The sequence below is a fragment of the Drosophila erecta genome, unplaced genomic scaffold, assembly GCF_003286155.1.
Source record: "Drosophila erecta strain 14021-0224.00,06,07 unplaced genomic scaffold, DereRS2 tig00000000-arrow-pilon, whole genome shotgun sequence".
NCBI classification, from domain to species: domain Eukaryota; kingdom Metazoa; phylum Arthropoda; class Insecta; order Diptera; family Drosophilidae; genus Drosophila; species Drosophila erecta.
This window is the reverse complement of record NW_020825194.1, coordinates 10,326,655-10,348,287: the sequence shown is the minus strand read 5'-3', so window position 1 is coordinate 10,348,287 and position 21,633 is coordinate 10,326,655. Positions and strand designations below refer to the sequence as shown.

The 21,633-nt window shown below is 43.0% G+C and overlaps 1 protein-coding gene across 4 annotated transcripts in view; it reads left to right on the top strand.

Moving 5' to 3' along the window:
* The window catches only part of LOC6555283 (sterile alpha motif domain-containing protein 5), a 158,721-nt gene that overhangs the window by 37,935 nt on the left and 99,153 nt on the right, over window positions 1-21,633 (top strand). For all 4 annotated transcript variants that reach the window (XM_026983900.1, XM_026983898.1, XM_026983899.1 and 1 more), the window contains one exon: window positions 2,806-3,612. In XM_026983900.1, the coding sequence (XP_026839701.1) occupies window positions 3,253-3,612 (360 nt within the window). In that variant the 5' untranslated portion in view covers window positions 2,806-3,252. The remainder of the gene's footprint in view (window positions 1-2,805; window positions 3,613-21,633) is intronic.

The following is a 21,633-nucleotide window of genomic DNA, read 5'->3' as shown; positions in this document are numbered from 1 at the left end:
GGATCGGTGAGCGTGTGAACATTTTGTTCATGCCGTTTCCGCTGCGCACCTGCAGCAAAATAAATATACGTACCTATAAAAGAAACCAGCCAAAATAATGATAAATGAAATCAACGAAAAATTGTTTCGCCTGGCTGTGCAAATAATTTTTAATTAAATGGCAATTGCGCATACGCCGCGTGTCCCGCCAAGATGTTAGATAGATAAATCGCCAGACAGCCAAGTGCCAGCTGACACAGCTGTTGGCGACGTGTTGCAATTGGTGTCGCTGTTGCCGCTGCAACTGCAACAACTGCACCATGCCACAAACTCAACAATCCCAATCGTAATTTGCTTGGCCGCTTATTGAGCCGCAATTTGATTTGCTCGGCAACACCTCTCACAATTGTCTTAAGCTAAGGCCAAGAGTCAAACACGATCCCAATGACAGCGTTTAAATGTAAAAGCAATAAAAGAGAACTACAGGCCGACCGACAGACAAATTAAAATGGCCAAAGAGACCCTAAAAACGAGAAAATCTGAGAAAAATCGTTTTTGTATTAAATGCGTTACGACAACACGCCCACACGGCATCAATTTGTTGACTGAAGCCAACAACTGCAACAAGTCAGGCCGGCCACAATTTATTCGATGATGTTGCATTAAATTGTTGTTCGCATCAGTTTGGTATAGTTTTCTTTTGCTTTTTTGCCCCTGCCCAGCCCGCTGTGCCCTGCGTGGGCTGAAGATACAAAATTAAACAGAAAAAAAAGAGGGGAACCCAAAACAAAAGCAAAACAAATCGAGCCCCCAACAAACTTTGACCCCAAAAAAAAAAAAATGCAAAGCCAATAGGTCGGAAGTGAAAGGGTTGGTTGGTTGGTTCGTGTGTCATAGGAACCCAGAAGCGCTGGCATTTAAAATGCTGTCGGTTTTATAATAAAAATGTAATATATTATGATTGAGGTTGGAGTGGAAGTGGCTAAGCTGGTAATTTTACAAATTTCTATAGAATTGAAATAAAAAACAAATTACCAATCAATTAAGTCCATTAAATCCTTTTATATTCATTTTTTCCTTTGCCAATAACTCAAAATGAATTTTCCAATCAATCTGCCATCGAACGTTTGCCCACTTTAGCCACACATTTTCCATAAAATCATTGAAATAAAAATACTCAAGCTCGTAATTGATTCCATAGACTCTTCAAAATCACTTTCCCAGCAATTTGCGATTGATTTCCGCTTAGCGCAGCAAGTAAAAGTTCAATTCATGACATTTGGTCGACAGTTTTATTGGTGAATAATTGGTCATCATTGAAGTATTTGTACGGCGGACCGAATACCGAATACCATCGTCGAACCCGTCCATGATTGATCTATTCAATGCCAATGAAAATGAAAATGGAAACAAAGCAGCTGCCACACCAGGCAACAAAAACAACGAAAACGACAACAACGCAGCCACAAAAGCAAAGGAAAAACTAGAGAAGAGCGACTGGAAAAACAACAAAAAATCAGCTTAGTCACTGGGAAAAGAGGTGGGTGGGTTGGTGGTGGAGTTCCATGGATCTGGGGAGTGGAACATAAATTATATGATATGTTTGTCCTTTCACGAAAGGTGTGGGGGTGGTGAGATTGGGCGAGGCCTTCTGGATTATGGGAACGATTATACCTGGCAGCTGGCAACGGAAAAGGGTATGCTAGGATCCTAGATTGGTTGGATTCACTAAGTTGGAACTCTTGAAAATGTTATGGCGACATTTTTATACTTCAAGTTGAATAATAAAACAGCTCCGATGCAACTACTTTACTTAATTAGCTATCAGCATTATACAGATCTTTGTATTTTTACCAATGATATTCAGTATTGGATGGGCATCTTGGGATCTATAGTATAATTATATAGTATATATATAGTATAGTATAGTATAAAACGCATTCCTATGCGGTTCTCCTCTTGCGGCTGCTCGTTGACGAGTCAAGCAACCACTAAAATAATCCATTAAAGATAAACTAAAAGCAAACACTAAACTTTAGCGCTAAGCCTGTGGAAACCGCAATGCGCCCACAACACACCCACCCACTCACTCAGTCGCTCACTCACTAGCCATGAATGGATTGATAATCAATCATTTATCAATGAGCGAGGGAGCCAAAAGCGCGGCACACGCCTTTCCATAAAAATATCGCCCGTGTGTGTCTGTGTATAAGCTTTTAGTTTGCGTTTAACGCCTCATGGATTCTCGAAAGCGGAAGCAAGTTTTCCAGGGGGTCCCACCCATATGTGCTCAAATATATATGTACATATGTATGTCCACGATGGAGCGATATGTGTGCATGAGCAGGAATGCACGCATTATGAGCCCTTTACCTAGATAAGAAGTTCGTTCCCAGTCGAAAGATTGTGGGAATTTTCGTTTGGGGGTGGCGAAATGAATTGAGAGGGCGTGTGCAGTTGAACAAACCGCAGCTGCTACTGGATTTAATTAATTTTCTAGCATTCTGAGTTTGATTTGAATCTCAGCGGCGCAACGAACGTCATCAACATCAATTGTGGCAATAGCCGCGGGCTCTATTGATTTGTGTGAGATATATTATGGTGGGAATGCCAGATTTTCCGAGAGGTTCTATCCTGGCCATGGTTTGTGGATGGGGTGGTTATATCATCTATTTTGCATAGACATATGCGGGCTCACCATATGCGGCCAGCCATTTCAAATTTATGCAATTTTCCCGGCCGCTCTCTAAATTATTGAAAATAAACGTTTTTCGCTGACTACTAAAATTTACCCCCTCTCTCCACAATTTTTATTCATTTTCGCAGGAGCAATGCGGCGAAGCGGTGGCGCCAAACAAAATGTGAGGATAAACCAGAGTTGGAGCCTTCTGGGATTATGCTAAAAATGCTTAAAGTGCGATATAAATTTTTATGAGTGTACGCGCTGAATTTTTACGACTGTCTGGGGGCGGGGAAAATAAATTAGAGAAAATGCCCCAGGGAGGACGATTTAAAACAATACAATAGCTTAAAGTGGCAACGGAAATTGCATGCAACCAGGAGGCGTGGCACTGGACGCCCACCGAGCACGTGACGCGCACACCAAGCCAACAGCGAAACTACTAGAAACCATTTTGTAGCGCTAATTCGCAGGACACACGTAAATACAGCACAGCTCAGTCTTACGTAAAAGCACCACCCATCTGCCACTTGGAAAGCAACCAGAAACCATACACTCACCTCATCCTCATCATCATCACCATTATCGACATCATGGCCGTTAGCAATATTGTGTGCGAGTGGCTAAGAGCTTTGGGCCTGGCCCAATACGCCGAGAGCTTCCTGGACAATGGCTACGACGACCTGGAGATCTGTAAACAGGTCGGTGATCCCGATCTGGACGCCATCGGCGTCGAGAATCCTGCCCATCGACACAAGCTGCTCAAGAGCATACGATCGCTGAGGGAAAAGGGCGCTGCATCCGTCTACTTCATGCTCAACGATCCAAACTCGCTCTCGGGCAGCATGGAGATCCTCTGCGAAACACCGCCCAACAACGAACTGGAGCTCGTCCTGCGGGAGCAGCTGGAAACGGACGGAGTCCGGCTCACAGCGCATCCATACTCAACACCGGTAAGTGCAGCATTTTACATACTCGTACGTATATGTGGGTTACTTAACAATTTAAGGCCCTTGCATTCTTACCCCCAAAATACTAAAGTTGAGCTGCAGAAAATTCAAGTTGGCAAAGTCGTGCCGAGCATCATTAACATGCCGAATTCGACTCCCCTGGCTGATACGAAATATATATCAGGCGTGGCCGGGCAATGTGGGGGTTTAAATATCTATTAAAAGTATCTGCCCCTGCTGCCTGTCATAAAACTTTCAATCCAGCATGCTGAAATAACCCGCACACACCCGCTGCAGGCCAAACTTTTGGCCAGAGCTTTCTATTACGAAATCCAATTGCAAACAAAACTGAAATTGCACTCGCCCGGTCCCCCGAACTATGAAATAGCCCTCCCTATATTTGGGTAGGGTTCCGGTTGAACCCAGCAGTTCCATTGCCGCCCACAACCAAAACACAGGAAAAAAAAAATAAAAGAAAGGGAAGGGAAGGGAAGCGAACGAGCTATGCTGCTCCCTGGCGAAAAACTATTCAATGTCAGTTTACATACTTAAATTAAAATTCTCGACATGCGAAGCAGAATCAAATAATGGAGAAGGGCAAAGGAATAGCAGGAGGGGATTGGGGCATCCCAGGGGCAGTTGCATCGTTGGCAAATGTCAACCCGGTCCGGTCCGCACTTGACAGTAAAATGGAGAACATTTAAACAGAGGCAAAGCAGCAACTCCACCTTCGGGTCTTTGGACTCCTCTCATCCAGATCCAAGTGCTCAACACCAACTCTCCGCTGACCAGTGGCCTTTCTGTTTGGGGGAATGGGAAGCTTTTAGCTTTGGCTTCGCCACTGCGACTATATAGTATAACCCCTTATCCACCGACTCGAGATTCGAGACTCGAGTGTCATGTTGCTCCATGCCGGTCTCCATTGTTCTCCACTCAGCGAGGTGCTTCTCTCTTGCTGCCCCTTCTCATCGTCATTGTATCCCCGAATCCCTGAATCCCTGAATCCCAGAAACTGTAACTCCAACTCCTGGCCAAAGCATCTTCCAGGTAGGCGACATATCATGTGTTACCAAAAAGGCACCGATGGCCCCGAAAATGTTTCGTTTTCTGACCAGCAAATCCACAAGGTGCACTGAGAATATAGTCTTGCAACAAGATATAAAGGAAACAAATAACATAAAAGGTTCAGATTCTATAAAATTGATACAAAATTGAATTTATAAGGTAAACTTGAGACTTGAATAGGATTTAATTTTGCCAAAATTCGAATCCTGGTATTGAATCCACCCAAATTATTCCCAGTGCAAAGGAGCATTTAAAAAATACCTTTAGCCTTCTGGCTTCAGGTTCTGGGTTCTGGTTTTATTGCTGCGAGCGAGTGTAATTAAAATAATGCCAAAGAGCAGACAAGTTGCCGGATAAATGGCAACATTTGATGGACTTCTTCTTTGAAGCTATGGGAAAGGCTCAAGATGAAGCGGCAGCCCCGGCGGAAGTTTGATTTATTATGCAAAAATATTTCGCAGCTTTAAGTTATAGCCCCTCCGAAGCAGAAATCTTAGAAGAAGAAACCTTTTTAGCAGAGACTAAGAATTTTGCACATCAGTTCAGTGAAATGTGATTTATTTATATGAGGCAGGATATCGTAAAGGATGGGCACACGAACGGAATGGAATGGCATGGTCGGCAACGTTGGGGGCACAAATCACGTCATTGAGTTGTTTTCATCAAAAGGGCAGGCATGCAGAGTCTCAGATTCTCAGATACTCAGTCGCAGTCTCAGTCTCAGTCTCAGTTTCAGTTTCAGATTCAGTTTCAGTACCTCACTCATTCATTCATCCATTCAGTCACTCACTCACCGGCCGCCTTCTTCACCGTTGGCCAGTTTTGTGTGTGCGCGAGTATTTTTATCCCGAAAACTATCTTTGGGGCCTGACGACCAACAACCAGCGGACAACAACGGACAACCGACAACCGTCGACGTCTTGCAGTTTTGTATCTGCGTATATATCGCTGGCATACAATTTTTATTTATTACTCATTCAGCTGCAAAATTGTTCCTTAATTGCCCATATCAGCTGAGAAATGAAATTTATTACCTGGCGTGTGTATATCGCCAGTGTCCAGTCGTCTTCCTCCGCCAATCCAGTCTTCTCCTGTCTGCTTGTATCTTCGCCTGTCTGCCGCATCATTATCAGGCTCAACTGAACCCAAGTCGGGCTCGGACTGGAAGTTGGAGTTGGGAGTCGGGAGTCGGGAGTCCCTGGCATCGGCAGATATTTTCCCCCAGCTTCATCGACATCATTAGTTTTGTGCGCAGTGCCGACAACGTTTTGTATATTTACTTAATATTGCATTCGGTGCTCCGCTCGCTCTTGGCCAAAGAAGCCATGACCATTTATCTCGGACTCCGAGGAGCAGCCTTCTGTGATTTCTGATTTCTTATGCCAATTTACTTGGGACTGGTCGTTGAGGTTGCTCCACATTGTTGGATGAGCCAGCCATACGGCCATCCAGCCATTCAGCCATCCAGGCATTCTCATCATCCAACATCATCATCATCATCGTCATCATCACCGTCATCGCCATCATCTGTAGCTGTGGAGCCACCATAGATCAAAAGACAGTTTGCTTTAGTTTTCCCTCCTTGCCGTTGTATAAATTTATTTTATGTGCCTTTAGCCTTGACCAGGTCAAGTTGGCTTGGCTCTTTGGGGTCGTCTCCTGTATATTTCCTCTGTATTTTATTCTTCCTGCCCGCTGACCGAGCGAACGACTTGGCTGACTTTAAGTTATTTCTGCACCGGGGCTTTATTGATTTGTCCTCTTTGATCTTCTGGCTGAGCTGTGGCATGATTTCATTTTTATGAACTCGAGTTTGGATTGTCTTTTGCCCCTTTCCTTGGCTTTCCTGGATTTTGCGTAGCGTGGCAAGTAATTGCCGCAATTCAATTTGTTCATTTTGCCTACGTGCTGTGTGGCTTTATTATTGTTGATTTTATTCGCCCATTATGGCGGAACTTTTGTAGGAAATTGGTTACTGCTCATTTACTTTCGATTATGTGCTGCCCCTGAATTGAAATTAAGGGGCAAATATAAATCATGTTTGCGGGAACTATGGTTTAGGTTTCATATCTCTAAGAAATGCCATAAATAACATTGATTATCGGCGAAACTAATTTTCTAAAAATACAAGTTTTAAACTTTTCTTGTACATATGAAAAGCGCTTTGAAGTTTAACCCTCAGCTTAATATATAACTCTATTTGTAAAGGCAAGTTTCAGTTGCTGTTTATTTAACCAAGGGTTAAGTTCTTCACCCCAGAATCTTTGACAGATTTCATCTAAATCTCTATTAACCATCGCCCCAAACCCCTTGGCCAATTAATTTTGGTAAAGTCTTCAGCAGCTGGAGTGAGTTTTCTTTCATTTACCCGCATTTCCTTCGACATCTGCATACATCTTGAGCCTGCATTTTCCAGCAGCTAGAATTCAACTTTTGTCATTGCACTAATTAAGACAAAAAGCGGCAATTGTTATGGAGTTTTCATTCATCGCCCCCGTCGAAGCAGCAACATCAAAGCAGCCAATTTTCCAACTCCCACCCTTTGGCGGGAAAAAAGGGGGGGAAATTTGCATAGCTTTCAGCATTCAACTTAATCAAGCATTTAACACCAAAAAGTAAAACTGCGAAACCATTCATTGCTCATAAAAAATTAAAGTCTAATTGTGCGCGGCGGCAAAAAGGAAAATGAGGAAATTGGTGGAAACGGTGGAGATGGTGGAGATGGTGGGGGCCAAAAGGGAATCCATGTCCAGGGCAACATTGTATTTTTTGTTTTGTTTTCCTTTCACACCGCCTGCCATCCGTTTTGGACCCTAAACTCCACTGAATGGCGGCGGGAAAAACCCTCTTCAAAATATATCCGCCTCCTAACAGGAACATGAGCATGAGCAGGAGCAGGAGCACAGGAACAGGAATTGAAATTCGAGCAACAGGAGGTGGGCAGGACAACGGCAAACCGAACCGTTTGCTAACGTGCTGCGGCTGCGTGCTTTTTAATTAATTTAATTGCAATTTAATTACGCTTGCTATTTAATTAAACACATTGAACAAGCGAACGCGAACAAGTTGGCCGTTACGTTCCGACGTTTGCTCAAGCCCAATTGCATGTAAGTAAGGCTTGTGCTTTTACTTTTTCCGGGGCGGATACTGGGCCCTCTAAAAATTTTGCCAATAGTCTTTCCTTTATTTTTCGGTGGCTTAATTAGAGCCGACTGCAGAAGTTTAATTGATTTGTTAGCTGATAAAGAGTTGGCCCTTTCAGTTGAGAGTGCAGCAAATTAGTAGAAACTTTCGAAGTGGAATTGGTTTTATAGAAACTGAACCACTGAAGTTAAGTGGTACTACCTCTTACAAATACCGCAAAACATTTCCGACACATAATTTAGTTTAGCAAGTGTGTAATGACTTTTTCCTCACCATTTTTGAGATACATTGTTACATCCTGGTTTCAGCTGCTTCAGCTCCCCATAGACCTGGATAATTTGCAGCTCCGTTGATAATTGACGATTAATTTAATAGAATGCCCAAGTTGGGAGTTGTGGCCACTGCTCCTTTTTTTATTTTTTATTTTGTTCCTACTTTCCTGGCCTAACCGTTGTCGGCATGCTCAATTGTGCGAAGTTATTTCGCATTCGCCGCAAAGTGGCACCAAAATGCTGTCGTCGCCTGTCGCCTGCCTGTCGTGGCGGTTGCTGTTTCCTCGGTTTGGTTAGTTCTAAACAACTTGCCACATGCTTCGAGGCTCTGCAGCTATGGAGCTATGGGGATATGGGGCTGGGGAGCTGGCAAGCTGGCGAGCTGTGGATCCATGGACTTGGCCTTACTTGGAGTTTATCTCATATTTCACATGCCGCCGCAATTACTGCGGCTACTTACTGCTGCTGCCATTTGCTCCCAGGCCCCTAAACCCCCAAACCCCAAACCCAAACAACTCCAGTGTCAACTGGCTGGAAAAAGAGTAGGAGCCGCCGTGTCCGCTGGCTTGAAATGTTTCATAAATACTTGAGCAACGCGGCAAACATTTTGCTTATAAATCAAAAAGTGACCACGGCGGTTTCTCTTTCTCCGTTTCCTTCTCTCTCTCTCTCTCTCTCTCTCTCTCTCTCTCTCTTTCTCTGTCTCTCTCTTTGCTAGCTCGTTGACAGGCGCTTATAAATCTTGTCGCGCACTTCGCGACCAGCTTCCCCAATGGACCACGGTGGGCCCGGACCAAAAGCCCAGGCTGGCATCCACCGCCGGCGAGGACTGGCGGACGTGGAGGACGTGGAGGAGGTGGAGTTGGCCTGCCCAGTTGGCCAGTGCAGCCTACGCCAGGGCCACTTGTGCGTTTCATATAACCAATTACAGAAAACAGTGAGAGACAGCGCGTTGAAGGAGCAGCGACGAGGATGAGCGGTGTGGAGCGGGCTTGTCCTTTATTCAATTTGTTTCCAAAGCCTTTTAGCTTTTCCATACTCTTGCCCTTGAAGTACCTCACAATTTATGTGAATTGAATTCAAATAATATAAAAATGTTTCATGTTATTTAGTGGCATATTAAACCCCTTTTGCAAGTGTGAACACTTGCTTCAACTTAAGCTCTGGTCACACAACAAATTTAAATGTGACCATCGCATTCGGATAAAAGTACCCTTTGTTGAGTATATTTAAGTTCGAATTCCGATTACTCCACGCCATCGTTCCCACTTGTTAACCTTAAATTTATGTTTTTCGAAAGGAAATATACTCATTGGCAGCAACAGATCCGGCACAGCTGAAAAAAGCAGCGAGGGGGAAAATGCGATAGCTAAACAAATCGCATTCGAGTTGACATAACTCGCTGTCAATGTGTCGTCTGTATGTCTCATAGTTGCTGCCGCTGTTGCTGTTTCTGATGTTGCTATTGCTATTGGTATTGCTATAGCCGATGTTGCTGCTGTTGTAGCAGCAATTACACATTTCACAATTGTGCCACGCTAATGATGGGAGTCCCACGTCCAAAGCGCCGTTGACAACTGCCTGTAGATTTTTGTGACATTAGCCAATTGTACAATTGCGTGGAGTGAAAGGCGGCCTAGGAGCGGAGCATAGAGTACCGACTTCATTGCTCCGTCCCCAGATCTCTGGACTCAACTCGACTCTCCTTTGGCTTTGGGGTGATTGTGCTGTCCAGTCCATTGATATGCCCGTCGCTGCTAAATGTCAATTAATGTCATCAACTTAGTAGTTGGCTTCTCCTCGGTCCTTTGCTTGTATTCCTCGTTTTTCGTTTTTCGCTTTTTTCTTTTTTTTCCCCCCCCATTTTTCTGGTTTTGTCCGGCCTTTGAACGATTTCGCTTTTAATTGGGCGTTCGGCCAGCGACCAGCCTAGATTTTTAGTGGGCGGTTCTATAGGCAGATTCCACTGCTCTTGACTTCAACCGCTGAATGATTAACAACCAGCAAGTGAAAGTTGTTTGCCTGACACATTTACTGCCTGGCAAGGCAAGGAACTGCATTCAAAGGGATTCGTTCTCGTTCCTCTCTCCATTCCATTTCCATCTTTCTTCCTTGCTCTAGATTAGGGCCTGGTTTTCAAGCTGAAGCTAATTAGAGCAGTTCCAGGCTGCATGCATAAATCAAACATTGCACAAGTGCAGCGGAGGTCCAGGGATGTGCTGGTTGTAGATGCATCCTTGGATTGCAGTTCTGTTTGCAGTAATTAACAAGCAGCTGCAGCGATTAGAAACGAGTTACCAAAAAAAAAAGTATGGAATTATTGTCACTTGCAATTACGACTAGTAAATACCCAAACATGGCGAAAGAAATAAATTATATCAAAATTAAAGCATGTTTAAGGTATTTTAATCACTTTAGATAAGCAATTATTTAACATTGCATCCAATGAATTGCACTGGATTTCTGCGTATTAAAAGAGTTATCCAGAAGAAGTGCCAACAGTTTAAATGTTTTCCAACCACCTCATGATATCATAGCACCCCAAACTAGGGTATAAATGCAAATTTCAGTGAATCGAAAAAGGTTTGCAGCTAGATCGCAGATTCGCAGCAACTGCCTAGTTTTCTCCCAAAAAATGAAAAAAAAATCCTGGTTGCAAATGTTGTGCAAATAGTCACAGAATTTGGTGCAAACGCAGCTCGGGGCCATGAAGAGATGGGAATTTCTCGGGTTTTGGGTATGAAGTGGAGTGGAGTGGAGTTTGGAGGCAACTCGTATCTGTTTGGCTCCTCAGCTCATGGATTTTTGGGTCGCTTTGGTTTGCGTTTTTGATTTTTGCCTTGGCCATGTTGTCATAACTCTCCCCATGCCCAGATGGATGTTTTAGCTGTTGGAGCGGGTGGAGTAAAAGGTTTCCCTGGGGTTAAGGATGGGGATATGGTCGTTCACGTTGCGAGATGTTGTTTGGCTTACACTAAACGACATAAGCATAAATCTCACTTACCTACAACTTGATTTACTTACTTCTGTCTGCCTTTCTCCCTCCCCCCTCTGCTCGCCCTCTCTTTCGCATTCTGTATCGGTCTCTTTCTCTGTGCGACGTCATAACGAATGTGGCCCTGTCAACATTTCAACTTTGCGCCATTTATGTTGGTCACCCGCCTGCAGTTTTCTGCTGAGCTTTGAGCTCCAAGTCGTGGACATTGGGTGTGTGTTTTCCAGTGTGTGGGAGTGGGTGCTTCACGTTTATTTTTGCATGTGCAGACATTGCCCTCTGTCTCTGCTCGTAGGCGTAGCGTTTTCCCTTCCTATCTCCTGTTTCCAGTCTCTTAAGCTGCGAAAAATCATTGGTGTCGTTTCATACAAACAACATTATAAAATAGCAACGTGAAATGGGGATTCCAAAAATATTAGTATTAAGGTTTACCATTGCATTTCCAAGTTAGCATTTAATACTAAAAGTTTCTTGGCTCAGAGTTTTACTGAAATATGGAATATCATTGGCATTTTCTCTCCGTGCAGAAGTATTTCATGGGTTACTTCATAAATATATTTCCTGTTTTATGGTGGTCCACTCTCACTCCGATACGTTACTTATGATTCATTTGGCAATTTGGGGTCGTCTGACATTTGATATAAATGTTGAACATTTTGTGCAGCCTCGTAAGGATTTGCATAATGATGATGATGATGATGGCGATGATCATTGGGGGACTAGACTAAATAAGTTGGGGGTTGTCACGGTCCACCAGCATGGGTTAAGCCATCAGCTTCTTTCACATGACACGCCGGGGCCATAAATTTACAATTCCCCCGAATCGGTTGGCGTCTAATCCCTGGGCTCCAAAACACAACCAGCCAGAGCCACAGCCACACCTCACTAAATACATTTCCATTTGGCGGCCACCTGCACCATTTTATCACCTCGAAAAAGGCTTGCACGCAAAAACCAATTTGGAGCACCCACACAAAGGGGGAAATTTAGTTGTTAAACTCAACAATTTCAACAATATTTCTGCACATAAATTGCCGCCATTGGAGGGACACTTGTCCCCTTGCGTGGCCCCACCCTCGGTTGACATTGTTGCACCATTCAGTTGCATCCGTTGCAGTTGTTGCAGTTGCGGTGGCTGCTGCTCCCCTTTTTCTCCATCTTTCTTTGGCCTTTTTTGGTCAGTCGACGACTTCGCCTGGGGGTCATAAATTTCCACTTGGCGGAGGAGGAGGGAGCACCGACGACATTTGGCATTTTCCCTGCATGTTGCTTCAAGTGAATTATGTTTGGCAGACGCAACTGCAACAGCAACTGCAGCAACAATGAGTTCTCATTTATTTATTTGCATTTAACTTTGGCTTAATTACTTTTCCAGCAATCGGCAAGAGCACATTGATCGGAGGCATATTTTTAGGAGTGCACAGTTCAGTTCGTTTTTAAAAAAAATACATATATTATTTTTAAGAAAATCTTTTTTTTCCGATATTCATGCATTATAAGATTAAATTCCTTTCCGCCTCCCTACATTTGCTAAGCCCTAATTACTGACCAAACATACCATACATAATCCCCGAGCTCCTCTTGCGACTGCTCCTAAATCCAATCCTTTGGCGGGCCCCTTGATTTGCTCGATAATATTACATTTTCATTAGCCAGTCCGGCTGCCTGCTGGCTGCTTAATTAATTTTAGTTGATTGTGCGACGCGTGGCATCTGCGGAGTGTCCAATAACCAGCCGAATTTCGAGCGCCGACCGGGAATCTTATCTCCTGACGACTCGCATTCTGGCGATTCGATTCGTTTCGCTTCGCTTTGAAGCTCAGGATGAAGCTCGCTCATCAACGGGTTTTCGCAAGCATATCAGTTTTCATAATTGGCACTGCCCAGAGTTGCCGGCGGTTGTTGTTGTGGTTGTTGCTGTTGCTGCTTTGGCTGCGCAAACATTTCATGTTCAAGCTTCCCACTCAAGTGGACATTTGAGCCTCCTTTTCGGCCGGGTCTCTCATCAGAGCTCATCGCAGGAGACCCGACTTCAGTTCTGGTCCATTGCCATGGCAATGTTTATGTTGTTGCGTTGTATCTCTGCTGATATGTGCAGCATCATCACCTCATTTAGATATGCGATATGCAAACGCTTTGGCTACGCTTTACGACTGCCGTAGCAAAAGATGCACTTGAAGAAAATTTGAACACACTCCTGTGTGTACCAGTTAAACCGCTTATAGTGTGACCTTGCAATGTAAAAAACAGGATTTTTATTTGGCATCCCTTTAGAGAATTTCTTTGCGAATTACTTTTATTTGTTAACCAAACATTTCAGAGTGAACAGTACTAAAGGTAAAGCATATATTTTTTTAAATATTGTAATACCATACTCAAGCGTTTTTTTTCCTTCATATGTATCTGGGGGTCTGGCCTTTTTTTCCATTTGCAACTCGGTTGTCGTTGAACTTGACCCTGAGGCTAAGCCAATGAAGAACATGCGCCTTAAATGCCAGAAACCGACTCGGACACGGACGCTTCCTTTCCAGTCTACAGACTCCAGACTCCAAACTCCAAACTCCGGTTCCCAGTTCGTGTTCCTTGGTGCCAACGCATTGCACTCAATGAAATGAATTGGTTGACATTAGTAAGCAGACGAGTGTTGTTGCAGTTGCAGCTGAAATTCTAAACGGGCTGAGGGACTGGCTCGAAGACCATGACCAAGAGGTGTGAGAAGTGGTTGTGGGTCTTAGCTGCCTTTAAATGGGGTATGTATGTCGGATTGTTTAAGCGAAAATTGAGATGGAGTCGGATCGCTTAGGTTGCGAATGGGCAGGCCGATAAGATACGAAAATTGAATTGGATTGCTGTATGTGGGAATGGGATTCATGAAAAGGTGCTACCACAAAATGCAGGAATTAATCAGAATAATGCTAGGATAAACAGTATACTGTAAATATCTGATGGATACAACTACTCTGAGCCGTGTGTAAGAACAGATAGCACATCAAATATGCAATCTAGAAGATAATTGCAAATACATTTATGTAAAGTTTGCTTCGTGAAAAAGTGTTTCTATTGCGCACGAAAATTGATATTCTTAATTTGTTGACGCGCCCACTTCCAAAGCAATTTATTTCTATTTAAATGCTTTGAAAATTCCTAACATTATTAAACGTTTCTCATCTGCGAACATTTAATATGCCATGACCGAGTTAGGTTCATCATGACAATTAAGCAATAATTTTCAGACATACTCGTATAATCGTACATATACTCATGTATGAATTCAGTTCCATCTGTCATGGTCTATCAAAAGTGTTGTCACTTCACAGCTGTCTGAGCTGCTCAGGCCCAATTCATATCAATTTTCATATAGCACCCAACTGCAGCTCCATTTCCCAGATACATTCTCACTCACTGCCTCGCAAATTCCCAAACACTCCACTCAGCGCCAACTAATTTCGCATGCCCTGCCACCACGAGTCGAGCACTTCAATCCTCGTTTCCAGAGGCAAGACAAAATGCATAATAATTTCTGCCCCAGTCCCTTTTTTCCCTAGACTCCCTTGATTCCCCCTGATTCCCTCCCGTTTGCATCCTGGCTCCATCCATAAAACACCCAACAGACTGAGACGGGACTCAACCCAATTCCATAAAGCGAAAATCTCAATGAGCGTGTGGAGGGAGGCATCCATATCCATATCCATATACATATGCTAAAACGAATTCGCCGTGGCGCACTTGTCTAAAATGACATAATTTACGGCGTAGCGCAGTGCCGCAGTTACGCCCACCCAACAGGGCGAGGAATTTTATAAATAATATTTCACTTGTACATATGAAAATTACCCGGTCTCTCGCACGGTTGTAAGCATACAGTGAGCAAAAAGTGTGAAACGATAAATGGCACACCAAGTCTGAGACGATTATGTAGACGTTTCATTTTAAAACTTGAAAAATCATTTCGTAATTATATGCGCATTATATATTTTTAAAGCTTTTCTTATTTCCCACTGTTGGTTTCTATTTATTGCCATTTCTAAAACCAATTTTCCCGCAGTGAATGTGAATGTGAATGCGAATGCTTTGAATGTATTCATAGGGCCTCGTGCAATTTCTTGACTCTGCTCTGATCTGTATGTTGGTCTGTCGGCTATGCTCTTATTGCCAAATAAATTCGTGCAGCAGTGAAAATGAAATGTGTAAAATATGTGGCACGACTGTCTGAGCCGCAGGCAGCAGCGGCCAACAGCCAGCGGCAGAAAGGTGGAGGCCTTGCCCCAAACTTACGGCCCCAGCTTGGGGCAAAAGCCATTTTTATATGGTTTTCACTTTTTGTGTGCTCCTTGCTGGCTGTTCTGTTCGCTTGTTGATTGTAGTTGCAGATGTGTTGCCGCTGCCACACCGCAGCAGCACCAACAGCAGCAGCAGCAACACTGCCCTGCCCCAAACTCCAGACCCAGTTTCGGCTGCCGCTTCTCCACCGCTCGGCCTTAATTAACTGCTTATGAATCTGCATATGCAGAGGCAGTCGTCCTCCCTTTGTGTGTAGGTGCTGCTTGCTGCTTGCTGCATGCTGCTTGTTGCAAACTCGAAAAAGCGGAGAAAAAACAGCAGAGAGCTGTGGAGAAGAAGCCAGAAATAAAAAAAGAGAAAACAGGATGCTCATTTAAATATTTAATGAAGTGCCTGTGTTGCTGCAAGAGATCTAGGCTGCAGCTAATCGTGCCAAGCTCCCCACATGTAACAGTTTCGGTTTTTTTCCCATCTACACTTTAGTTTTCATTTTTGCCTTCTCTTGATTTTTGGTCGGGTTTATTTTTCGGATGCCCAGCACCTCTTGACCCATTTCGAGGCAGTCTTTAATTAGAAATTAATTGCAACGAAATCGGGCGGGGTAGAAAAGATATATACTCGTATAGAGGAAGTTTCAGGCGGCGCCTGCAGCGCCTTGAATTGATGGACATGAGCTCGTTGGCAGACTTGGCTTGACACATGCCAAAACAGGCAACCAACTATGAGGCGGCCTTAGTTTTTTATTGGCATTGGTCTTGTGCACGCAGAAAAAAGTTTCTGCTTTGTTATAATATGAAATTAAATAACTCCCTTGAATCAAGAAGCTACATGCTGGGAAAAGAAGCACAAGCACTTTGAATTCAGCTTTTAGTGGCAACGAAATGTAAGGAGTCTACGATTTTCCATTGTGTACTTGCTGTGGCTTTTTACTTATTTATTTCGGTTTGCATTACATGGACATGCCTTCAACTCAGTTGGCAACACCTTTCAGTCAAGTCATGGTCTGTCTGGGGTTTGGGGTCTGGGATCTGGGATCTGGCTTTTGGTCCATTGTCTGCAGGGCTTCGCTGCCGGCTTCTCTCCGCACCGCCTACACATGGAGCTGGGTGATTTTTGCTTAAATTTATATTTACTTTTGCCCGGCTGTTGGATGGACCTCATGTTGTTATCATGTGACATATGTGCATCAACGCCCCATGTTCGTTCGAGGCCTGTCAACGCGGCCCAGAAAGACACCCGTGGTGGTGATTGTATTGGTGGTGCCGATGGTGGTGGTGGTGCTGCTGCTGCTCCTGGTCGTGGTGGAGTGGAGCGGTTCCAAGATTTATGCTGACAACTCGGTGTTTGATTGGCAAATGGATGGGTTCGTGGCTTGGGGGAGCCAGCGCGTCGTATGCGTAATTTGACAAGTCTTAAAGTTACCAGTGATTTAATGCCGAAGAATACACACCCAATATACACACAGCAAAACTGCAGCCAGAGAAGTGGCAACTTCCGCATGCCGCTAATTGGCAGGAGCTGTGTGGCAAGCGGAGCCACAGGGGGCATCCTTGGCTGGCAATTAACCCGCATTGCCCCAGTCGCCGGGTAGTTGAACTCCACCAAGTCAGGCTTTTGTTCTCTCCTATGTGCTATGGGCTGTGCTGTGCTGTGCCTGCAACGTCTTTCTTTTTTCGGCAATAAACTAATGAGCGACAAAATGCAAAAGCCGCAGACTAGTGAGAAAGGGGCATATGGGGTGGGGTGTTCACACTTGGCATGCAACCTACACTTTGAAAAAGTACAAAAGCCGCCATAAGAAACTTGAAAAAAAACTAAATATTTATTCCCTTTTCTCGACATATGAATCATACTTGGTTTATTCAAAATTAAAGACTCGAAAAGAAATATCAGCGAGTTTGAACGCGATCAGTTGCCAGGCACTTAGAAAGCAAGTTTTTCTTTTAGAATTTCAAAATAATAATGTGGGCAAATGAATGCCTATTTTTTGAGTGCAGCCTTGCCTGTTCTGGGCCTTAATTAGAAGGCAACTGCCAGCGACCAAGTTGGCTTAGACGCTGACGATGACACCCAAACAACTTGCAACTATGCACTATTAACCCTTTGTGCCTCATGTGACTGTCTGTCTGCCAGCGAACGTACATACTCGTATGTGTGTGTATTTGCTATTGCATGCGGGTGTCCTCGGCAAATCTCATTTAGCAATTTAGCCGCACACCCACTCGTTCGCCTTGGTATCTGTAGTCTGGCCCGGTTATGCCGGCCCTGTCCCTGTACCCATGGCTCCACGGATCCGTGGATCCTTGGCTCACGCCCATCAGTCGTTTGCTCGTTTGCCTGCTCGCTCATTTAATTAACAGTCGCGCGCCACGCCATACTCCCCATGATAAAAAAAGCAGGCAAAGTAAAGGAGGCTGGGCGGGCTCCATTTCTTTTGGTTCTTCTCTGAAACCGAACTGAACAGAAACCAAACTGAACTGAAACTGAACTGAAACTCAAGCTGAAGCTGGAGCTGAACTGAAGCCACATCTATAGTCAAAGTTGGAGCCTGGCTCAAGGCGTGCTGCTGCAATGATTCTTTCCTTCCCTTTGACGGCAGATGAGCAAGTTGCATGTTTTTTTAATTATGAATTATCGTTCCGCCCCAGAGGAGATGGCTGCTTGACTGACTGACAGACTGACTGACTGGCTCTCTGTTTGGTTGGCTGGCGGATTGGTGGATTGGCGGATTGGCTCGCATGGAGCTTGTTGCATTTAAATGACATAATTATGGCGCATAAGGAAACTCCCACACATGCGGCGGCGTTTCAAAGGTAACCAGCCAGCAGCAGCAGAGAAATGCAGACAAAAGGTAATATTCTGCCCCATGCCGCTTGCTAAATTAAATATTTCCGAACTGGCGGCAGACAACTTGAAAAATTCCCGCACAACAAAATACGAGTGCCAAACAATGCGAAAAAAATACAATAAAAAAGCATCTTTATTTTCTATTTATATTGTATAACAATTTTTATTTGCACTGCCGGAGCCACTTAACTGCCACGCCCCCAGCAGACTGCACTTGAGTTCCTCTTCTTTTTTCTTTTTTTTTTTGTGCCGAACAGAGATTCGCAAAAATTTGGACAATTGAGAGCGTATTTGAGCGTTAAGGCGCATATTATGTGTGCAAATATATTGCAAGCAAAAAAAAAAAAGAAAAAATTTGAATTCAATTCTGTTTGATTTATATGTATTTTCTGTGGTTTTTTTTTTGTTGCTGTACTTCAGAGTGAAGGCCACTTGTGAAAACCATTTTCATTATGAGTGGTGGGCAGCCACCAAATATAAAAAAGTGTAAGTGGAATAAAAATAAAATGTGTAATAAAACTGCAAATAGAAGAAATAAAATTCCATATCGATTTGAGCACGCAAACACAAGCAAACAGACGGATATCAAACCGTCGATGGGTCTAAACAAATAAAATGATGAGCGCCAATGAAGCGGATGCTAAAATGTTTGACTCTTCAGGGGAAAAAGGAATCCTTTTTGAAAAAGGAAAGGGCACTTTGTCTGCGTGAATATGTGTTTATTTCTGGTACAGTAGTTATCCCTTAAGGCTATCAGTAAAATATACACAAAAGCAAACAATCTGTGATTGCTCGTGGTATTGATATATTAATATAATTTATTTTTTTTATGTTGCTGATTGCATTAGCGCACTTAGCGTTTATTCACTGTTAGCCAATTGCTATAGATTGGTTTCGATTTTCAAGTGCAATGAGTTTGATGAAGCACCGAACTCCTGCAGGTTTTTGTATCGCATTTTAGTTCAATTTTAGTTGAAGTATTTAACTTAATTGAAATGCTGTTTGACTTTTCACCTGAAAAGGTAACAAAAACGGATAGCCAGCCGATGATGAAAAGATAAAAAAAAAGCCATTCAAGGCTAAAACCGGATATCAAAGAAATATCGCTTTCGGACTAGTAGTCAGCTTAATGAGACACAATGTCAGCTGCAACAACTAACTAAGCTTAACTTGGTCTGAAAATAATTATTATAATAGTTTTAATCATTCTAATGAATCCTGTATGGAAAACTGCATATTCCATTGCAATTAAAATGCAGCGAAACCTCAAAAATAAAAAGTACATTGCAGGGGACAACAATAGAATGCCTTCGCATAAAGGCTAATTAACTATCGATTGTTTTTGCTACAGATTGAATTTTTTCATCATTTTTTGAGCGAAAATTATTACATGGCAATTATAAATGCCTGGAAATGGGTTTGCAATTAAGCATGCATGAAACCACAAATTTGCATTAAAAACGCACGCAGTATTAGCAACTGAATCGAAAATAGTTTTTATCTATAAATACGAGCGTAATTTTAAGCTGATTAATAAAAATGCGAAAATTGAACGCAGGCTTAATAATCCTTCTGCAGCTTGGTTAAATTACTAATTAAAAGGGGAAATTAATGTTGGAATGATGCTGAAAATCCCTGCCTGGCCCTGCAAAAAAGGAACGTGCCTATGCATAATAAATGATTTTAGTTTGCCACACTTCAGATGCTCCACTTTATGGCATTATAATATGATAATTTCATCGGTAATCTGGGCTCGGGCTTAAGTAATAATTAAATTTATTGATCGAAGGCAGCAATAATTGGCCTGCTTAAGATTCCAAGAACTCATGATAAATGGCCCGGTGTTTGGGCAGTCATTCATCACCAAGTTCGTTAGCTTGACAAAAACTAAACAACTACATTGTGTATACGCAGTGTTCGCGCTAATGAGCCTTAATTGCTTCACCCGAAAACTAGGCAACACTTTGCTGAAAATTTAAATATCCAAACACACGCAGCTGGGAAAAAGACCCCGTGCGAGACTGTTAACTTGCGTGGATCATCAACACCTACGGCACTTGATTTATGAGCCATTGAGGCGCTACCTTCACAAATTCCAAAATATCCTCCCCACAAATCTGCAGCGAAATGAATTCCTGGAGCGGAGCTTCGCTACTATGGCTGCTCTATGCGAAAGCACTTAATGGTAATGCATAAAAACGCACTTAAATAATCCCACGCAATTAATCCAGCATACCAGTTCGTATTTCGTATTTTATTTTTAGCTTTCCTTTACTTAATTGGTAAACATTTTGTTACACTTTTACGAGCGCCAAGGTGAAGGCAGCAAATCAGCCAACACTCTGCCACACAGAAAAACAGAAGTCGCCGCTTGCTGCACAGTGGAGTTCGGTTAATGGAGCAACTTTTAAGAGCGTTTACACACACCCATCAACCATCCAGGCACACACGCACCCAATTTAATATGGCCCTTTTATTGTTGCCCGCTACTTGCCTTTGTTAATTAAAACACAAACACGTGCAGTACGCATAAAATATTCAGCAGGGAGTCCCCACCTTATAAGGCCAAATGCCCTATCTCTACGCACATCCCCCCAATGCAGAGTAATATGCTACATAGAATGATATCATGCCGTTTTCACTACATTTTTTTATGGCCCACATAGAGTTCTAGGCATCTGAAGCTGGGATCAATTAGACGTTGAAAGAGCATATCAAAACATTAGGGGAAACATTTAAAATTGCTATCACATATAATATTAAAACCTAGCTTACAGCGTAATCTGCCACCATTTTAAAATCCACACCATATATGCACCCGAAATAATTGTAAGCACACATTTTTCGCTTAAATGCAATGCAAATGTAATCCTTTTAGCAAGTCGTTTTCATTACATTAACGAGACAAATAACATTTTGGTTTTATCAAAATATTTTTTCAAATTTACTTTCAAAGAGCGAGAATATAATAAAAAAAAAGAAGCAAACAAAATGCCCAGTTCGTGCTCCTTTGGCTGTTTCATTTTTTTACGCCTGTTTGTTTTAAGCGGCAAGAATATTTCAGTTATGCTTTTTTCACATGCCGCGGCAATCATATTCGTTTATCCGCATCCATATCCCTTTTCATGTTTGTTTGCTTGCTGTTATGTGCAAAACAATTTCATGTCCCGTTTGTGTCCTCTCTAGCTTTTTTTGTTCTTTTTTTTTATGTTTTTTTGTTGCTTCTGGTTTGTTGGTTTCGGTGCAACATTTTATGAATGCCAAAAATGTGCGTGTTTCTGTGTGAAGACGGCTACGGCTGGTTGAAAAAAAGGTTGATGTGAAGACTTCAATTATTGAAATATTGAAAGGGTCTTTTTTCCTCTTTAAATAATACATGGAACAGCTTTAAATTTGTTAAATGAGCAATTGGTCACCTGAA